At 31.7% G+C, this 16,249-nt stretch overlaps 1 protein-coding gene across 1 annotated transcript; it reads left to right on the top strand.

The window, feature by feature from the left end:
- The first annotated feature begins 2,738 nt into the window (after positions 1-2,738).
- LOC131845777 (luciferin 4-monooxygenase-like) lies at positions 2,739-9,146 on the top strand. The gene is made up of 11 exons (XM_059194869.1): positions 2,739-2,894; positions 3,769-3,976; positions 4,594-4,792; positions 5,356-5,478; positions 5,873-6,047; positions 6,610-6,750; positions 7,328-7,453; positions 7,856-7,939; positions 8,050-8,196; positions 8,308-8,473; positions 8,924-9,146. The coding sequence occupies exons 1-11, from the start codon at positions 2,739-2,741 to the stop codon at positions 9,049-9,051; spliced, it is 1,653 nt and encodes a 550-aa protein (XP_059050852.1). The 3' UTR covers positions 9,052-9,146.
- Positions 9,147-16,249: the final 7,103 nt, after the last annotated feature.

Genomic DNA, 16,249 nt, shown 5'->3' with positions numbered 1-16,249 from the left:
ATACTTTAAGACAGGTATTTCGATAATCGTATAAAAGGTCTATATATTTTGATTCAGCGAATCGTTGGACTAAATCTTTCGTGTGAATGTTCCTTTATGCACACATCAATGCATTATAGCAGTACGGTAGATACTAACCTCACTGCATTCTTAATACAAATAGTCGAAGCAGTTACATTGTTTTACTACCGCTATTACGTAGCACGCGGCTATGATTAGCCTGGGCAATTCTTTAATAACGTCGCAAAAATATGTTTATAATACACATTAAATAAATGTATAATTAATAATTAGTCTTTATTTTTTAAATAAATGATAGAGGAATTGTATACTCATCTGCCTTAACGGTATACGCTGACAGGGCACCCGTGGAGGATGAGCTAGAAGTGAGGTCTGTCGCATTGTAGCAAGATAACAAGGAATTACTAAAGCATGTTGGTTTTAAGGAGGATCGCGTGGAAAACAACCTGACATGGCACATTGTTAGGGCACTAGTCTTAATTACCAGTAAGTAAATATGAATTACAATATACACAATACTGGATTAACTAATAAATACGGACTTTGGAAACAACATTAAAGTAAAGGTCTAATTTCGAAAATTTAAGTATTTTCAATAAATCCATAATACAGGATTAATTGGTTTGTAATATTATGTTATCTGTGAACCACACAGGTGTGCGATATGATATCACAAGATTTTGAACTATCTGTGCCTATACTAACTACTGAATCCGAAGCCCAAAGAAGACGTACAGAGATATTACCTATTTGGTTTTCATTTTTAAAATCATCTAAATTTCCTTGCAGGTACCACCTACATGATTTAAAGAACAGACATATAGGTGGGTAACTAAGTACTTTGAGTTTTGTGTACCTACCCTCCTCGTTTGAGATTCATCGTAGATTGTGGTGGATATATTTTGTTACTTTTGCTTATTTGTTCTTTATACCTAAACCAATATCTATTCTCAGTATGGAAAAAAATTATGTAGTTACAGTTTTGTTACAATATCCAGTTTTTGCTTCAGATAGTTGTTTTATAATTCAGATATTTATTTTATAGAAAACTGCATGTTTAGTATGAAAAATGAATATCCCCAAGAATTACCCACCTAGTGCATATTTTATATTAGTCACAGCACTTGCAGTTTCTGTCGAGAGAATACGTTTTTTAAGCTTCTATCGATAAAACAGTCAATGCATATGATAAAGAAGCACTCTGTTCTGTGGTGCACGGGATAACTGTTTTGATTTTAAACAGAATATAATTTCAGGTAATGATTTTATTTAGAACATTAATAATTCCTTAAATTTTGTATTTTATATTAACTTCATTTTAATTTTAAACGCAATTCTTGTTGACTATCAAAATACTTTTCCAATATGTCACCAAATAATAAGTACATATCGTAAGAGGATCACGATATTATATTACCTATTACAGCTTGCTTCACTTAGCCTTTCATCGATGTTCCATGTAGACGAGACAATATGTCTCACTATGATTATTATCTTATAGGTACATACAATAAAAGAGTAATTGATAGTTGACGGTACATTGTTAAAATGTTTTGTCTGTTTGTTTGTGCTTTGATGCGCTCAGAAACAACCGATTTGTGCTCAATTTTTACTAATGTATTATGGTAACCTACACCACATAGGTACATTTTCATTCCAAGCTGTTTACAAAAATAATCTACTAATTTTTCTTGGAATTTCTGTTAAAAATATTTACCATCATTAGATACTACATATTATCGTCCTCTAATGGACACTGTTCTAGTTCCAGGTATTAATTATTCATCATTGTAACTTCATCTTTAGTGATCCAGGTATCAAAAGTGATCAGGGTATAACACCTTACTCACTATCAGGGATTAAATAGATTTAAGCTATTTTATTACTAATTACTAATCTAGTTCGCAAACAGACCTCTTAAATAGTATTTTGAATACGTACGTGCATCCGTAACTTTTTTGTTGTAGGTACGTCAATTAGCACAAAAACGACAATAAATTCTAAGTGAAACTTCGCCACAGTAGATACCTACATTATTGAAAATCCCACCCAAGTCAGTTAAGCCGTCTTGTAATATGTAAGCCGTAAAAATTTTAATAATTGTTTATAGAAATGTTAATTAAAAATTCATCTGTGTTTACTAAAAATCTTTATTAAAAAAAAATAACAGAAGTACTTTTGAATACCTAGTCATATATTTATTCCACTACTCATTCGGAACGGAGACGTATGAGCAAAAAAACTTGCGTGTTGCTCTTTTAATTAAATGTTGTTCAGAATGCGTCAGTTATTTTTAAGAATTTTGAGTGAATACAAACTGCCAAATAGAAAATTCGACATAAATAAATAAATAGTTACTTGAGGAACAAAATAATTCATTCATAGTTATTTTTTGGATGATAATGGAATATTGCCCCCGCCTGTGCATACGGTTTACGCTGGCGGGGCACCAGTGGAGGATGATAAGATGAGCATGAGGTCAGGTCAGTTAGCTCATCGTAACAAATTCAACAAGAATTTATCACGATGGTTTCCAGGGGGAACCGCGTGGAGGTCAACCTGACATGGTACCCAATGACTCAGGGGGAGGTGATAGCTTAGAGTTCTATGGAATTGTAAATTCCCAAGAATCCCTCATAAATGCTCCAATTACGTATAGAGATATTTTTTTATTATATCTATACATTAAGCAATAGAATATTGTATTTTCCAGACAAATGCCGAAAGTGCGGCGTATCAATGATTCCGTACATTGGTTTATGAACGAACTAACAGCTCGTATCGTTGCAAAGTCAGGCAACCCACATGACAGGTTCCATCTTGGTAAAATATTGATGCAGAGCTTCGAAGATGACCCTGATTTTGTCAACCAGGTAATATTTGTACTTTTTATATATAATCAACCACACGGTGCGCTTTTCTCTTTTCCTCCTGTTGCATCGTCGTGAATTTACCTTAAGTTAACCGCGAGGAGATCAACTTTTCATGATGCCTACATTGCTATGGGACCTCTTCTCTCCCCATTAGTAAAAATCCCCTCCTCTCAATACCACAAGATAAGTTTCGATTACAATAAAAACCCTGTTTGATGTTATAATATTTTTACGAAAATAGTTAAATAACAAAATATTCCTACTTGTGTAGGTAAAAGTCTCATTAATTATTTATTAACGTGAATTATTATAGGAAGGATGAACGACAGTTTACACTGTTATCTAATTCCGTCATACAAAATGCGACAAAGTTCCTCAGAGAATAATGAAAATAAATAGAGTTATATGAGAAGATAGATGAGGTTACAACAATTACTCTTAATATAAAACGTTGAAGTCAATAAAGGGCTATTTTATTGCATTTAATTGTACCTATGCTTACTGCAGTGGAACTATTTTAATTACTATAATAGTCTAGTTTGTTCGTCAATTTAGTCTCCGTTTTCAGTAAATACTAATCTTGGTTTCTTTTTTCAGTGCACGCATACTGTTTTTTATGTGAACAGATCCGTGGCAAAATGAGTTTATTATAGACGTACTAATTAATATTACACATCAGATTACTTTTTTAGTGATTGTTACTCTTCCTTATCTTAAACAAACACAATTTATAATTATTTGGAACGGTTAAGTACGTAGGGAAATTTCTATCGCTGTCAATCTTGCTCACTTTGAAATTTTTGCTAAAAGTGTCTCACAAACGATTGCAAGCAATAAAATCCACGTACATAATTTTTACGCATTGATTTTACAGATCGATGGGGCAACAGGAGAAACTATGACCAATGGAGAGACATTAAAGAAATCTGTACAATGCGCTATCTCTTTCACACATTTAGGTTTAAAAATAGGAGATGTCATTATGCTCATGTCTCCTAACCATTCAGACTTGGCTATACCTGTGTATGCTGCTTTATATCTTGGAATTATCATCGCTGCTGTGGATAGAACGTTAGGAGTTAGTAAGTGTTTTGTTATTATTGAACTTTTATGTAAGTAGGTACTACTTTAATCATACTAATATTATAAATGCCTAACGGTATCTGTATGTTTGTTAATTATTCACAAAATTTGATGTAATGATAGCTTGTATCACGAGGACAGTCATAAAAAAATATGAGAGTATAATCATCTTACATATCATATGGTAAGAGGAGTGTAAATAATGTCGCCTTCCTAGTTTTTTTTTATAGGAGGCAATCGAGCTCGCGGCTCATCTAATGGTAATTACGGCCGCCCATTAGCAACCGCAATACCATGGGATTTGCAAGTGCATCGTCGAATTTTTTAGCAAGAAAAAGCTCTTTTATTTAAGGTTTCAATATCAGCAGTCAGGAAATACCATTGCTGGATGATGATTCCATAATGTGGTTATGGGTGACTAAAACTTTCTGGAAAAATACATGGTGGAGGACCGTCATTCATCTAGATGATCAAGTTTTAGACGTGTAGTAGGCACGATGGGGAAATTCAGCAGCTGGTATTAATCCGAACAATTCCTCAGAACTGCAATATCTGATTTACAGCATAACTTTCGAGTCTGAGATATATATTCAGATGACCAATCTTTTATTTCCAGACGAATTGAAGGGGACAATTGGCGTCGACAAACCAAAAGTAATATTCTGTCAAAGCGAGAAAGCTCCGGAGATTCAAGTTGTACTCAACGAATTGGAATTGAACACGAAAATTATAACATTCGATAAGGGAGATTATCTGTGCAATTTTTACGAATTTCTGAACGAATATGGCGATTGTAATGCACATCAGCTTTTCAAGTTAGTTTCTTTTCTTCTAGCCTATCTACATGGCTGTCATTGTAATTTGTATAATATCTGAATTCAAAATATAGCAGAATAGCTATTAATAAACTATAACGCTTAATATTATTATATTACAAAATCATCAAGGTAGATTTGGACAAAAAACATAATTAGGTTGATTCTGTTGTTCTCAAATATTATTGTTCAATGCATTTACTAACATTTCTCATTTTAATTTATAAGTAAGTAAAAATTGTTAGTTATAATGTTCCGTATAAGTTAGGTAACAATATTTTTTACTTTCTCTGCCTTGAGTTGGCCAGGACATATTTCTTAAAACATGCCATTTAAGTTTAAGAAATAGATCTATTTAATCAATATAAAAAATATAGTACAAATGGCATAACATATAATTGAAAATAATAATAGTTTTCCTATACGTACATACATTCTACATATAACACAAAGTTTTGATAACTATGTTATTAATAAATAATATTAAATGACACATTTGATTTTTATACATTTCTTTTTAATAAAATACTTTATCATCTAAAATTATAATAATCTATTTTTAGACCAAATGATTTTGATCCAGAGGAGACTATAGCACTTCTAGTTGCCACAAGTGGTACAACGGGTCTCCCTAAAGCAGCTGCAGTCACACACAAAAACTTAGCAATTACAGCCCCGTACCTTTGGTTTGTATTTAGATTAGGCTATTGTATATTGTATCCATCTAATCCATTCGTTTGGTTTGATAGACAGAACAGAATCATTTACATATTAATATATTCTTGAAAGCATCGTAGCCCAGTAGTTTAGTACCGTATAGCTGTGAGTTCGAATCTAGTCACTATAACAGTTAAATACAGTTAAATAAACTTCGAGAACTTGACAATTTCTGTTCCTGAATTACCCTTGGGCGTAATCGAATCACTGATAATAAATCAAAGGAATCCGAGGGTGGAAGCGGTGGGTACACACTCTGTTTTGTTGGATGTAATGCCCAGCGCAATGTGAACCTCAAGTATTACGTTCAACTATGACTATCCTATCTGGGATAACAGTATTGATGGTATATTTTTTTAACAGGTCTAGATTCGACAAATTCCCTGCGCCTACTCGTATGGCTCTAATCGGCGCACCACTTCAATGGTTAACTGCTATAGTCAATTTCCTGACATCCCCGATCTTAAAGTACATACGTCTTCAAACATCTTTTCCATTGACAGAAGCACACGCAACGTATCTCATTAATAAATATCGGGTGAGGTTATTAATGATATTATATTTACTGAGGTAGGCTTTGTACAAAATGGTCCGCGGGTACCTCTGTCTCACCTATTTTGGCTGCCTAAATTTGTTTTTGTAAAAGGGTGAGATAAAATAATGAAATTTCAGGCTATGGAGGCATAACATCTTTGTCCTTTAGAACGGCAGCGCATTACAGTCGTCATGACAACGTGATGTAGGTACATCCAACAGCGGCCGGCATAGTAATTGAAATGCCTATGGTGTTGTCTCATTGATGGCGTTAATGACTTATCGTCTGACTACGTTATCTGTCTCGTACACTATATCTATAAAAAAAAAACGTCACATCTGCGTTTTGTCATTCTAATTACATAAAATACAACCATTCATTTGGGGGTGCACTTTAACAGAACTTAGCATTACAATGAAGCCGTCTTATTTCTCTTCCCGTTATGCAGATATAGATAGTTAAAAGACAGCGCAATACAGTTTTAAAAGTAGTCATACGTGTTATATATTCCTAGATTTGATGTGCGCCAGATACTTTTCTTTTAAGCAATATCTTTAATTCGCAGCCAACCTTCACTATACTCTCACCAACATTCATGTCAACATTGTTGAAGTTTGAAGGCAAAGAACAGTGTGACATGTCTTGTTTTGAACTGATATTGCTTGGTGGTAGCGCAGTGCCTACAAATCTCTTGGACGAAATAAAGGTAATAATAGTAATCATCATTGTTGTCCAAACACGCGTTCCTTCAAGTCAAAAACGTTTCAAACAGTGTGCTGTCAGTAGACAGCGTTCCCTCTCTGAATTGCCATGACTATCTCCTGGGAAAAGTAGCTACCAGCTCTTCGGCCACTGTTATTATTAATATACATGAAACTGTTACGAGTGTACATTGCTTCAGACAACCCTATCTGGGAGTCTGGTCTGTCATTGTAAAATGTCAATGAATTGATAAATGCGACACGTGATATGCTTACATGTTGCTGAGTATTATTTGAATACAACGTGGCATGGGGTAAGCGTGCCGCCTTGTTTGGAATTAATTTTTGGTTTCTTTTCAAGTGCCTGCTTTTCTTAATAAATTCTTCGTTATAAAATAAATCCCACTCTCTGCCTAGCTTCATTTCTTTATTTGTGGTCGGCTCTCCTAATCATTGTTCGCCAGGCACATCATTACGTTATTAAATAAATATATGTTCCATATATCACCTTATTAGATATAGTAGTTTTATGGGTGTAGATATACATATATACAAAGCTTGTAACATTTTTTTCCGTTGCAGCAAATATCACCAGACGTCGAGGTGTATGATATTTATGGCATGAGTGAATTGACCAACATCGCATTTCAACCCGACAATCCGCCGTTGGGTTCGTCTGGCAAGCCAATAGGTTGTTTTAATTATCGAGTAAGTGTGTAATTATTAATAGCAAAAATAATTTTCTAAGATGGAAAACAACCTGATGATCCAAAAACCCATTGGTGGAGAGTATACTTTCCGATATCGCTATTCCCGGTTTTAAGTTAATTTATTTATTTGTACTTTAGTCTATTGGCATTCTGTCAAATACAATATATAAAAGAACATGTTAGAATCGGATACTGGCAGTATGTACCAGTATTCGATTTCTAATATGTTCTTTTGCAAAACAAGGACCTGCTAGTAGTAGTCCTGACCATTGAGATTTTTAATTGTATAATATTTTCGATTTACATATATGTAGCCAAGTATTAATTAATTAATTAATACGGTTACATATGTACCTAAATATAAAGCAAGCAACCAAATTTTTTAATAATTTTATTACAGTTGGTAAATGTAGAAACAGAAGAAGACATATTAGAACCGAATGTATCTGGAGAGTTATGGATCAAGGGACCAGGTATATTCAAAGTACGTGACCCTTTTTCAATTGGTATATGTACAAGAATCTCATAAAGAGTGAGTTAAAATTTTAGAAGCTAAAAATTTTCTAATTAATTACCTATCTATAAATATTTCAGGAGTATTACAATAATCCAGAAGCCACAGCTGAAGTATTCGCCGATGGTCGCTGGTTCAAAACTGGCGACATGTTTTACAGAGATGAGAACTGGAATTTCTTCTTTGTGGAGCGCATAAAATTATTATTGAAATATAAAAGTTATCAAGTACGTAAGTACAATAATAATTTAATGAGCCAAAAACTAATCTTATTGGTTTTACTACTTACAATTCTTCTTATGTGTATATGTAACTTATTAAAATAATTTTATTCCAAGATATCCCCAGTGGAAGTTGAAGCTGTAATTCGTGAGCATCCTGGAGTACTGGATGTGGCAGTGACCGGAATACCGGACGCTGACTGTGGCGATTTGCTTGTCGCCTTCGTGGTACCTAGAACAGGACATCAGCTTACCAGTCAGGAGATTAAAGATTTGGTCAGAGGTATGCGGAATATTAATGATAATAACCCTGGACAATTAATACAGCGCCACCAAGTCCCAAGCAAAGCATAGCTTGTGTTACTTGACATCTGTGATATAAATACTTAGATACATTTCTGTTGTAAATACATACACAATATACATACGAAACTCCCACCCCAGTCACAATCATGACGTACTATGTATTAGTTGTGTGACACTATATTTTTACCATCGACGAGTAACCCGCCTCGGATTCCTCGCCTCGGATCCAAAAATGTACAGTGTATGAAACGCAGATTTTATAACTATGCATGATTGAATTTCTAGAAATTATAATAAAAACCATATCAAAAACTTTTGCTGTATGTTTCTTCGCTTTAAACATGCGAAGAAACACGCAAGCAGCAAATTTGCTTTGTTACTTATATATTTATTATAATGCGTTTACATGTATACATTTTTATTTTAGCTTCGCTATCAGATGCTAAGCAATTGAGAGGAGGCGTGATATTTTTAAATAAAATACCATTGACGGCTTCTACGAAGGTACACCGGCAGAAACTAAAAGAAATTGCTCTCGCTATGCAGAAAAAATAGAAACTGTGTATATCACATAAGTATAACCTTAGTTTTGTGACATACGAGTAGTAACAAGAAATAGCCTTAGCTCTATACAGTTTAAGAAAGAAAAAAGCAAAAATATACTCGTGAAGTGTCTATTAAAATGATAATCACTTACAGATAAAGAAACTTATTATTATTTATAATAATAATTGATTAATAAAAAAATAATTAATTATGGTATCATCATACTCATCATCATTCATCATAAAGTATTATAGTAGTATAGTTCATTACAACTATTCGAATGTCCATAAACATTTAATTATATATTTACTGCAATTATTTTGATGAACCAGATAAATTAAACTACTGAACCATATTGACGTAATTTTTATGTAACCAATGACAAGCGTATCCATTCAAATATAAAAAGAATTTTACAAATCAGTTTTGGGAGGAATTTGTGTGGGTCCAAAATAAAAAAAACCGTAGTTAGTGAGTTCTACCGTATTCAGAACCTTTCTACTTTTCTCGAAGTCTGTTAAAGTAAATTAAAATAAGAAGATAAAACAAGTGCCCATTAAAAATACTAAATGAAATAATAATTATATTATTTATATTTGTATCGTTGGTAGGCTAGGTAGGTCACTGTGTTTTTGTTCTCACTACAATTAATTGCTACTAAATGACGTCACGCAGCTACCTAGACTTGAGGTTTGCAAAAAATTAACAACAGTTATTAAACTGATAATAATCATGTTTATTTTTATATCTCCACAGTGGACGTAACGTTGTCATTAGTGACACAGATATTCAGGCGTTATATTATATATTTATTCACTATGCAATATGAAATATTAAACTTATAATCTAAATTGTGTTTTATTTCATAAAAATATACAATACTTTATAAATAAAAATAAAATACCTGTCAATAGATTTTGTGATAACAAATCATGACTACTAGAGTAAGAATTTAGTAAACACGAGTAATAATTAACGTGTTTACTAAATACTTAGTCTACCTTTTCTAAAACTACTAGATATTTTACTACAGTGTTAGTCGTTGATAATAGGGAATCTGTAGGAAAACTAATTATGGTTACAAATAAGGTCAAGTAGTTTTTTACTTTATCAATTACATATTCATCAGATAATCTAATAAATATGCATTTTTTTGTATGTAATAAATTAAATTAATCTAATTAATTTAATCTATTAGATAATCAATATATAAAAACTATTCTCTCTATAATCTTAATAAATAAATGAGCTTACTATGGACTACATTAGTAAACATAGATAAGACAAATTAAATGTTATTTAGCCGATTAGAAATTATGGAAAGTATGAATAATATAATAAGCGCCCTCTGCAATGTATCGATCACACATTCATTTTACTGCTCAAGTGCTCGACAATAATTATTAATGAAGGTTGAGTACTTTCAGCGCTTTATCATAGTATGCTTTATCAAGTATAATTTACCAATTTAAACAATTATATAAGTGTAAGTTTGTTCTTTCTTACTACGTGTTGACAGATGGCACTTTACTCTAGTTATTATTGTTAAAAATACAAGTAGATATTAACCACTGTTTTTTAATCTATCTGAAATTATCGTCAAAGCCTTTTATAGCGTACCCCGTGAAGGTCTATCTGATATATTACATTGCTAGGCTACTATAAACCCATTACTAGTAATCCCCTCCTAACATGCCTAGTAGGTACAAAAGTGCTGTCTGTCTTTTTTTTTACAATGTATTTAGTACCTATATATATATAATATGTAGTGTATTTGTGCTAGATACCTTGCTGCAGTTACATGTGCTTCACTTATTACGTGAAGATAATGTAGTAAAGATAACATCGGGCCTGGTACTGGCAAATTCTATGAGTACCTCGAAGTCGACCGGTAGAATTCTTTGTCAGCAGTTCTGTATTACAGAAGCTGAAGAGTGCAAAGACATTTCAGAGCACGGAATCACTGATGTATAACCTCAGTTCCCTAGAATGGCATTGCATGACGTGTCCACCGGAGGGACATCGCTCATCATTACGTACGACTTGCCACTTACTTACCAGGTTGACCGTCAACTCGTGCGACACTTTTTGAACTAGTGCGCCTATCTTTATGGAACTAGACCATAAAGAAAGATAGGTACTAGCTTACAAATTACAATAATTTCTATTTATTTATCTTTATAATTAAATACTTAAATGCAAGTACGCATGGATATATATTTGATTGAGTATTTATTTTTATTGATATGTTATATCAGTTATGAATTACTTTTTAATGTTATTATTATCAGCTTTTAATTAATATTTTTAGGTAATTATGCTTTTATAAACGAAAACGCAATGTCTGTGTGGTATCGCGGGCGCCATTATAATGTACGAATTATTTTTTTAAATTTAGCTTAAATGGCTCATTTTATAAATACCTTACAGACTAACATACATATGAAAAATATTAAATTTAATATAAAAATAAATATATTGAAGAAATAAAAATGTTGGAAAAATATTAGTAATATATTTTGAACGTAGGTAAAAAGTATTTGACGTTACGATATACGTATTTATGAAGCTACCTATAGTTACTTCCTTAGTTTCATTTGTTGTATTAATTAAGTTCGGTTTTTGTATAATTATTCAAAAGTGATATACATTCACACATTTAAATTAAATTCTTTACCTAACGTTTTGGTAAGAATGCCTCATTACTATTTAATGAGATATTTTTTCTAGTAAATACATATATTATTTTTATCTACTGAATCTATTGAATCTAATAACGCTATAAAGTAATGTAGATACAGTGTTATGAGTTTCTAAGTGTCATAGATAGAATAAGTTTTGTAATTTGAAACCTTTTATATACTTACCCTTCTTCAAAATCCCATGCTCTAGTCCCTATTGAAAATCTCGATAATCGTTAAACTAAAAAAAAATGTTTGTTCGTTGCTGATCTACGTCAAGAGAGGAAAATATCTTTATTTACCGTAAAAATATTCGTGTTAAAACACCGTAAATAATTTGAGAAAAATACTAATCATCATTTCAGATATAAAGTTGTTTATAGTGTATGTAACTATAGTTATGAGTTAATGTATTTATTATTATTAATCGTGCTATTCACACAACCATTTTGTTAAAAAAATATTTGTATTTGTTTTATAGGATCTACTCAAATTTAGTCTATGCATGAAATATAAATATATAGTACTTACTGTACCTGCTTTTAAGATATAAATAACACAACAAGTAGGTGTAATCTAAATATAAATCATATTATTTATAGATACTTAATGTTGTATCAAAAACTTGTAATGCAAATTAGTTCCTCATTAAATCTATTTATGAAATTATTGCTACATATTGCGTACCTATAATAGCAATGGCGCTAATGTTTACGATATCGGATATTTCCATTAATTCGAACAGGTAGCATGCTTTTCTAATCTAACATTGTAAATAAGAATTATATTATAATATAAATTCTGTTCGTCTTTGCTGTAATATTATATATGTACCTATATAATATCTTTACTTAATAAATATAGATATTTCGTAATATAGGTATTTATTAAGTGGCCATATTTTGTTGTGTTGTAAATTCCTAAACTACTGCATCGATTTTAAAAAAGATACTTCATTTCAGACTGATATAATATAACATAATAATAATAACCCGGGACAATACTCTGCGCTAACTAGTCCCAAGCTAAACAGGGCTTGTGATGTGGGTGTAGACAATTGATATAAATACTTTTTCATGAAAACATAAGTATATAATATACATAGAAAGTTTCCAGATAGATACAAAAAATCATTCTCATGAATATAAATGTTAGTATCGTGCGAGAAATCGAACCCACGACTATAAGAAGTACAGCGGCGTGCTAATCCGCTAGACCACTAAGGCCGTCAAAGAATATATATCATGTTAACATATGAAATGACAAATTGCGCCATGACGCAATGGGATAAACGCAAGGCAATGTTCATGATATTAAAAGTCAAAACGTAAAATAGTCGTAACGTAAAAGCAGAAAAAAGTTACAATTTTCCTAAAACTTCTGTTTGTTAAATTATAAATAAATAATTTCTTAAAGAAATAACAGCCTAAATCAACCATTAAATTGGTTATATGCCTCAACCTCACGTAAAAACATAATATCTACTGATTATAAAATGCAATCATCAGTACTAGATATAACTAATTAAAGGTATCAGATAAAAAAAGAGATAAGATGACAATGAGCTATCTCTTATTTTTAATTGGGGTAAGGATATGATACGAACAGGATAGGAACATAATACTATATATCTGCCTATTTATCTTCACGTAAATTTAATTATAGGGTCGGTAGAGACGACGTGCAAAACATTATTTAATAATTGTGTATCTAATATTATCTTGTATGTGCAATAATATACCAATATAAATAACGATGTTCAGAATAAATAGGTAAAATAACAAAACTATTAATAATTCCAAAATTATTGTAGTTACAGACTCAAAATCAATATAATTATTAAATATTTATAAAGGAATTCATAATGGAAATACCTCTTACGGCTTGAGTAAGTTCTATCTGAATTCAGTTTTTTTTGCTACTTATGCATTTCTAAATATTTTATCCGTATATACCTAACGTCCAGTTTAGTTAGCTAAGTTAAGAAAAAATGCCAAGAAACTCAAATATAACAAAGTTTAATCGGTCTTTTAACATACAGAATAATATTTGCATTGTGTGAAGATCAACTTGCGACTATTAAAAAGTAACGCAGGTGTACACGGCTACACCGATGAGGTCATCGTACTTGATGAAATTAAGTAAAATGGAATGCAATATTTTTATTTGTTCAAGGAATTATTAAACTATACATTTGTTAAATTTGATTAGGTATTTGAGTACTACAAGGCGTCTTTATTGCTAAACGTCGTCGTTGTATAAATATTTTTTTATACCTATTACTATGGTGGCAAACAAACATACAATTGTTTAAATATAAATTCAAATTTTGAAAAATCACATATTCATGTATAATTTTGAGTCATTTATGTAAGTGAAATATTGCATATTAATGTAGTTTTTTTAACCTATGATAATGGAATGGTGCACCCCCCCTTCCTAACGGTATGTAAGGCACATTGGTGCCCCCAATGTGACACATTCGCTAAGAATTTATCACGATATTTTCCAGCGAGAACCACGTGGAAGTCAACCTGACACGGTACATTGCTAGCAATGGGCTCATCAGTCCATTACTAACAATCTTCTTTCCCCCTGATTTAGGTATTATATAGGTATACAGCATTTAGAAGACCTTGTTTACCATATAAATAAATATGAATATATAAATAAAATTAATTCATAAGTAGGTTAATGGTCATCTAGTAAGCAATAAAATATAAAATGCTTGATCTTTGATCACCTACATAAACAAAACCATGACTAACATATGCAATTATTATTATTATTCTTATAAAGAAATGTGATATGAAGTGGGTGCACCAGATGGGTATTTGCGCTAATGGTATAAGATTTTTTTTTTTTATGTATGATAATGGAATGGTGCACCCGCCTGCGCTAACGGTTTACGCTGGCGGGGCACCAGTGGGGGATGATAAGATGAACATGAGGTCAGTTAGCCCATCGTGACAAATTCACCAAGAATTTATCAGTTTCCAGGGGGACCCGCTTGGAGGTCAACCTGACCGGTCCTCTAGTAATGGAGTCATGAATCTACATTACTAACAACCCCTATAAGAATAATTATAACCCCTGTACAATTCATAAAACACCATCTTTGTGTTTATTATTTTTAAGAATTGTTACGATTAGTTTGTAATAATTGGGTTGACATGTTTAAAAACAAAGACCCCAAAATAAATTTAGATAAAAAAAATTAAAAGTAGATACCATCCCAAGGCATCATATAGTTACTATATAGATATTGTTTTTGTAAATACATACATAATATGCATAGAAAACACCCAGACTGATACAAACAATCGCACTAATGAATACAAATGTTTGTACAGTGCGAGGAATCGAACCCCCTTCCCTCGGAAGTAAAGCGGTGTGTTAAACCGCTAGACCACCGAGGCCATCTTTTTTGGTTGTTACATGATATTATGCGGAGAAGGAGGCGCGAGTAGAGGATGCCAGTATTAGAATAAACTAAAGTCAATCATCCCATCGTAGTGATTATACTAGGATCTAACTAATATTGTTTCCAGGGCGGATCGCGAGGATGTCAAACTACCATAATATTGCTAACAATATACAGGGTCACTATTTTCCAGTCCCAATAATTCTCTATGCAAGATTTTATTATTTGCATGTGGAGGCATGCAAGTAATAAAACAAATACAAAAACAGATTAGAATTATTGTGACAGATAAATGAGTAGATATAATTTGTATCAACCTTTCAATAATTATAAAACATTAATTGAAAATAACTATTTCTTAAAGAATAAATATTACGCGTTTTTTAAGTAATAATCAGTACATCGTCGTAAAAGTCTATAAACAATTACGTATGAGACAAACATGCAAAATCTTAATTGTACAAGTAAAACAGATTTTAACATAATGACTACTAACTGCTGTATGCAATTTTGTCTGCATACTCACAGGTCCGGAACTGATCAGGATAAAGTAGCCTACATTTTACTCGATCTCAAATGTTACGACTTATGCATGAGGTGTACCTATATTTGTGCTAATTTTCAAGTCGATTGCCGTGAAAGGCGTGAAAGCTTAACGAAGTCACTTTCGCATTTATAATATGTATTAATTAGTATTTAAAATATTGGATACGAGTATTTACACTTAATTAGTCAAATATTAAGTATATTAAAAGTATCATTTTAGAAAAGTCGAAGTCGAATTTATTTCCTTTTCTATAGAATATATAAATATAATTAAAAATGCATCTAAATAAATATCATATAAGTGGAATTGACCATAATTCTATAAATATGTATTAAAAATTAATAAATTGATAATGAAAATTAAAAGATACATCAACCGAAGGCGCCTACCGAATTTAATGACTTTAATCAACAATTATAAAAAAAAAATGTTGTGTATAAGTAGTTAAATGTCCCATGTACGAATATAACCAAATATTTTTACTTTGAGAATAAAGTACCTACGATTTTCTAGTGTTTACCATCTAAACTTGCGGAATCACCGTACTGCAATAGA

This window comes from Achroia grisella, unplaced genomic scaffold, assembly GCF_030625045.1.
Source record: "Achroia grisella isolate CSIRO2021 unplaced genomic scaffold, CSIRO_AGI_Agris_v1 utg109, whole genome shotgun sequence".
Lineage (NCBI taxonomy): Eukaryota > Metazoa > Arthropoda > Insecta > Lepidoptera > Pyralidae > Achroia > Achroia grisella.
The sequence above is the reverse complement of the archived record's forward strand: the minus strand, read 5'-3'. Positions and strand labels throughout refer to the sequence as shown.